Genomic DNA, 6,000 nt, shown 5'->3' with positions numbered 1-6,000 from the left:
GCGCACAATGCTGTGTAGGGAAGGGGAGAAGAGAGCACAATGTTGTGTGGGTGGAGAACGCCTCTCGGAAGGAAGTAAATGAGAGTGATCGTTATTCATATATATGTACATGAATAAGGGTAAGTATGGGTAGTCGACAACCGGACACGTCACCTTTACCCCTACACATCAATTCTACCTCCTCAAGGGAAAAACGTTTTGGATTGCGGAAGAATTGACATCAAATCAACTCAAGGTTAAAGCAAGCAAGCTCAAGAAGGTAACACAAAGACTTCAAACAAGGTAAATGGGCAATCTATGAAGGTGGTAAAGCCATCATGCAAGAGTTTTAAAATCCCACATCAGTTCTGCCCACAGTTGACCCCTCCCTAGGTTATGTTTTCCCCTTTCCTTTTTACCCTACCGATGGACCCCAGTCCTTAACCGATATGTATCGATCATTGTCTACTTGGACGGGACCGTTGTAATGTTTTTTTCGGTCTCATGGGTCATATCTAACCTCCGTTGATGATAATTCAATCTATGTATCTATCTATCATTATCAATCTATGTATCTATCTATCTATATGGTCAATATACATGCCAGATGCAAGAAGCGTGCACAACATGAAAATGGGTAGTTTATCTAAGAGGTAAAGCCATTATCCAAGAGTTTTGAACTCCAAAACCGGCTCCTCCCTCACCTACCCCTTCTTAGATTTTGTTCATATTATCTTCTCTTTTTCACCCCTTATTGGACCTCCAATCTTTAACTGAGATGTATCTAACAACCCCTTCACTTACAAGGAACTCTTTGTTATGTTTTGTTTTCGGTCTCATAGGTCATATCTGACCTCCATGGACAATCTCTCTCTCTCTCTCTCTCTCTCTCTCTCTCTCTCTCGTCAACATGCATGCCAAATCTAGTGCAAGGGTTTTCTATATGACTTTAATCTCCAAAACTGCAATGGTTGTTATGCTTGAATGCAAAAGATTTGATTTTACAAGTTTGAAAGAGAAATACACTTGCCCCTGATGGATTTAGTGGAGTGATGATAGGAGTCCACAGAGATCTAGAACCTAAGGTTGTTTTTTAGCACCCGTCGAGAAGGGCTCTTGCACTGTCAATTAAGGTACATAATAACTTCCTCAGTATTGTCAACATATACGCGTCTAACGACTCCAAGGGTAGGAAGATGTTAACATTCGCATTACTTTGCATCCCTCTACTAGAAACTATGCCAAATTCCAGCTTTTGCAAATTTGCAAAAAGTTTGAAAAGATCGTCCTATATTTAAGATTTGATACTTTCCTTGGTGAGAGTTTCAAAACTTACCATGTGTAGGCACTTCTATACCTTTTCCCTCTTTAAAGAACCCTCCAAGAGTCACCTTGATTACCTCACTCTAATTTGTTTGTAGTTGTTTTCGGGAAGTAATACATATAAACTCATAGTTGTGAGTTATCAAAACCTAAAAAGAGTCCTGGATATAAGGACACAGTTATGAGTCCCAACACAAAAAATAGGGCACATTTTGATTTGGCCTATTTTAACCATGGTGAAGAAGAGGAAAGGAACTTCAACTTCCAAAAACAAATCATCCAAGGCTATAGAGTTTGCTCCAATACATTGCCGTTTGCCTTCCAACAATCGTGAATGATGTATAGCTATGATGTATAGCTAGCACTCACACTATATTCCTCAAGTTTTTGCTTCCTTTGGGAGATAGACCTATTCAACATCGTCAAAGGTTTCTTGTACACAATATATAGCTCCCATTTTCCACAAAAAATAAGTAAAGCTTGCACTCAACATATTTGTTTCAACTATCACCTAGCTTTGGATTAGCACATGAAAGCATCTAAATTTTAAACAATTCTACATTTGCGCACCAAAGATGTTTTTGGGTGGAACATCTTGGTGCCAATTGGTGTGTGAGCTTCACTCTATCGACAACGTGATCCACCCTAACAACAAAACGTCGAAACATAGGGTGGGGGTACAAGTTCTTGCCATGATATTTTCCTAAGCACGTGAGCATGAAGCATCAGATGTGCACATGCAATAGTTTTTTCTTCCACCACACAATCTTATACAACCCTCGAATTTAAAGGGCGACTACTTTTCACTTTGAAGGCATTTAAGAAACTCCCCTTTTCTTTCGACACAAATTGGAAGGGCATAGAACTATTTTTTCAAATTTCTTACAGTTGACCTTGCTCGAGCTTATCTTATGTGCTACCAAAATTGTAACAAGAGACACCAAAGTGAAACTAAGCTTGCTTGTTGAAATGAAGTCTTAAGGAGAGATGGCTACTTAAGTAGAACTAGCAAGAGCATCTAGTAGGAAGTACAAGTGCATAAGGCTCCAAAGTACCTCCAAAATCGGCCCCTCCAAAGGGGGGGTAAGGAAGTCATTCGGCATCTAGTACACATCTTTTGGAACCATCTACACCTCAACATGCTAACATCAAATGACTGTGCAACACAGGCTCTCACTCAAATGCACACCACGCTGCAACAAAACCATAACAATGGCAACCTGTATCATTCACACTTTGCCCTTACACTATAATAGTGTGTGCTATGAACATCTGATTGCTCTGAAGCTTGAGAAACACCAAGCTTCATAGCATAATAAACGGCAGAGATTGGATATAAACAATAAAAGCCTAAATTACCAATTAACACTTGCCATACTGAAGGAACCCCTAGTGATGGTGCTTGTGATGATGCTGATAATGATGTCCATGACCGCTCCCTGGGTAACCATTGAAAGAAGCAATGAGGTGCTCATCCTTTTTCTTCTCATGGTGCTCACGGAAAGCGTAAGCCGCCGATCCCAACGCTGCTGCCCCTGCCACCTCTGCCTCCAGCTTGTGCCGACGCGCATGGAGTGGGTCCACCTTGGCCTCGTGTGCCTCATACTGTCATCAAAATGTGCCATAGAGCAAAACATAAGTTACGAACCAACAGGGATCTCCTGTGCTGACGCGCATGCACAAACATTCGAATGCTGAATTGCATGGTAATCATCAAGAAAGACAATGTCTCACATATTCTCTACACATGGAACTTAATTCTTCCCAAATTCATACAGGCAAGATTCTCATATGAAGCATAAATTTAAGATGTTCCTCCTGATGTAAATAGCAAGCTGTCATTTTCCTCTGCCCCGATGCTCATCAAAACGCAAATGAATATGCACGACACAAGTGATAAGAAACACACACTTACCATTGCAAACGCCCCTGCAGCTAAGGCCCCGGCCTCCGCCATGTGTTCATTGCGGCTATGCCGATGATGATCTGCCATGGCATGATTGAGTTGGTCATGCTGATAGGCAGGGTTGTGATGAGGAGGATACGCAGGGTATGGCTGAAGCTGTACAGCATAGGGGTCCGGCAAATAGCCATAGGGCGGTGGAGGCGGGGGTGCTGGGTATGCGGGAGGAAGGGGAGGGAAGTAGCCGGGAGCAGGAGGGGGGACGCCATAGCCGTAGTTGTGCTCATGGTGTGCAGGATGACCATGGTGATGGCCATGATGATGATGATGGTCATGATAACCCATTTTGCAGATCTTAGGTAAGTTATAGGGCTGAGATGAACACCCGTATGAAAGAGTCGAGCTCGCTCTTCTGCTCTGCGTGTAGGATCGCGGGAGGAAGGGCGTGGGCTGGCAGGTTTAAAGGCTGAGGCACAACGCGCACACGACACGCTCAAGCGATCTGAAGCCGCACGCGCTTGAACTTTGGAGCAAGGTCCCAATAAGTGGGTATGGAACATAAACGTCGACCAATAACACTCGTGACTCCCCCTCACGACTAAAGAACACGGGTCTTCACGGCGAGGAGCTACGAGGTAGGCTCAGTCGTTCGATTTTAAATGGATGTGTTCGAGTTTACTTTTTGTTTTTAGTTTAATTTTTGGCCTGTCCAAAGGGCAAAGGCTATAGAGATGCCTTCTCTTTTTGCTGACTAAAATAGAAAAAAAAGAAGGGTTGTATTTTTAAGATTTTTTGATAGATAAAAAATGTTTATTGGTTGAAATAACATAGTGGGCACTCATTTGGATGACTACTCTGTAAATCTAATGATGGATTTGTTTTATTCACTCTCTTTGTAGTTTGGTAGTGGAGCACTTTTGACTCTTATTATTAGCGCGCGTGCTCTCTAGCCCCTCTCTCTCTCTCTCTCTCTCTCTCTCTCTCTCTCTCTCAAACTTTTGCTTGTTCTCTTACTAAGGTCCCTGTCAGACAAGTCCAGATCTAGCTGAGCTGGAAAAATCAGAGCAGTTGCCTTTGTTATCTGTTGTCACACTCTGCCCACCTAAGTGTGCCATGCTTGGTCATCATTTCCAGCTCCAGGATGGGCGGCCTGACCGCCTCGCCCAGATCTCATCATGCGCTGCTAATTGGCCACATAGCCTGCGTAGAGGGCTCGGCCGTCCGCGCAATAGCTGGGTACCGCCTTGCGCAGCTCCTGCAGCACCAGAATGAAGTTCTCGACGTCCTCCTTCAGAACCAGCAGTCATGTATGTGACAGGGGTAGTGTCATCTCTTGCACCCGTCATCAGATTCCTCCGACTCATCACTCTGTCTTCTGCCTCAACCTCGACACACAGCCCTTTTGCTAGCTACCAAATTGCTCGACCTGCTATTTTCAGAGCTCCGTAATCAGCACGATAGTGATTGTCGAGGCATGCAGGGTCGGGGTCATGAAGGCTCTCTCTCTCTCTCTCTCTCTCTCTCTGTGTGTGTGTGTGTGTTATTTTTCCGAGATGTGCTTTGCAGTCGGCCCGACACTACAGTGGTTGCCCCTACATATAGACATGCACTACATCTTTAAACCCCGAGGCTGCCAGCAACCATGTCATTCTGTGGCTTCCAATCCTCCTTGTTGAGGCCATGGATAGGAGGATGGACTTGCATGAAACAATCATTGATGTGTTGAACAAAGAGGTTTCCCTAACATCTCTATGTTGTAGTTCATTCAAGTTCGGAGCTCTCAAGGCCTGCTGATGTTCAGAGGTGAGGCAGTGGGCTACCTCGAGGTTAAGGAAGTGTCAAAATTGTTTTCAAAGCTCAACAAGCAAAGGGATCAGAACTCGAGGGTCCACGCATAGGTCACCACTCCCATGGACATGAAAGTTATCGACCTTGAGCGGAAATTGGTGGCGTATGCACATTTTCCTGTTGCAGGTTTTTATGTGAGTTTTTGTAGAGTCTCCTTATATTGAGCTTTTATGTGCCCTGCTCTACAGGTGGGGGAAATGAAGAAGCTAGTGGAGGAAGGAAAGTTGAAGTATATAGGGCTATCCAAGGCTTCGGCATCAACCATACAATGGGTCGATGCAATTCACCCCGTTAGTGCAATCCAGCTAGAGTGGTCTTTGTGGTCACGTGATGTGGAGAACGACATCATACCCACGTGCAGGTGGTTTCATCTTCTCTCCACTCTTGTTCCTAATCTTTTTACAAGATGATGATGTATTTGTCCAACAGGTAAATACACAAGACCACATCTTCTTGATGTGGTGATATAGCATTCCAATGGGTTTTTGTTGTGACTATCGTAGGCTGCGGTGAATATGGTAGGGTTTTGGGCAGATCCAAGCAAGAAGGTAGGGTGGAAGAGCTGAAGCTAGCAAAGAAGGTGCCGAGGGGGATGGGAGACAATGTGGAGTCAGGGCAAGTGGGTTGGGCGGCGGTGAATAGCTTCGGCAGGATAGCGATAGCGAAGTGCAAGAGAATGAAAGTAGGACACGTAAAAAAAGTATGGACCTCACCCAACACTAGTCAAAGATCACACGCTGGGCAAGGGGCTAGGAGGGTTGCAACCAACACCCCTGCTGCCCATGGCAGTGCTCACATACACACTCCAGGTCATTAAACCAGTTGCTCCTTTTTTGCTCATTTGCAATTTTTGCCCTCTTCTGTAGAGTTTTAGCTGCTTGCTTGCTCCCTTGTCCTGCCCTTTTGCATTTGGCTGCTGCTTCCTGGAGAAAGAGAAGGATCGTGAC

At 44.5% G+C, this 6,000-nt stretch overlaps 1 protein-coding gene and 1 pseudogene across 1 annotated transcript; one reads left to right on the top strand and one right to left on the bottom strand.

Annotated features, from left to right (window-relative positions):
* Window positions 1-2,496: 2,496 nt before the first annotated feature.
* On the bottom strand, window positions 2,497-3,730 carry LOC147438685 (uncharacterized). Its single transcript, XM_086484696.1, has 3 exons — window positions 3,218-3,730; window positions 2,828-2,907; window positions 2,497-2,741 (listed from the first exon to the last, which is right to left on the bottom strand). Exons 1-3 carry the CDS (start codon window positions 3,548-3,550, stop codon window positions 2,528-2,530), a joined length of 627 nt encoding a protein of 208 aa, XP_086340822.1. The 5' UTR covers window positions 3,551-3,730; the 3' UTR covers window positions 2,497-2,527.
* A 470-nt stretch (window positions 3,731-4,200) lies between these two features.
* Window positions 4,201-4,999, top strand: LOC147438684 (uncharacterized; annotated as a pseudogene).
* The last annotated feature ends 1,001 nt before the right edge of the window (window positions 5,000-6,000 follow it).

Source organism: Adiantum capillus-veneris, chromosome 16 (assembly GCF_014529385.1).
Source record: "Adiantum capillus-veneris isolate H3 chromosome 16, ASM1452938v2, whole genome shotgun sequence".
Lineage (NCBI taxonomy): Eukaryota > Viridiplantae > Streptophyta > Polypodiopsida > Polypodiales > Pteridaceae > Adiantum > Adiantum capillus-veneris.
This window is presented reverse-complemented; position numbering and strand designations above follow the sequence as displayed.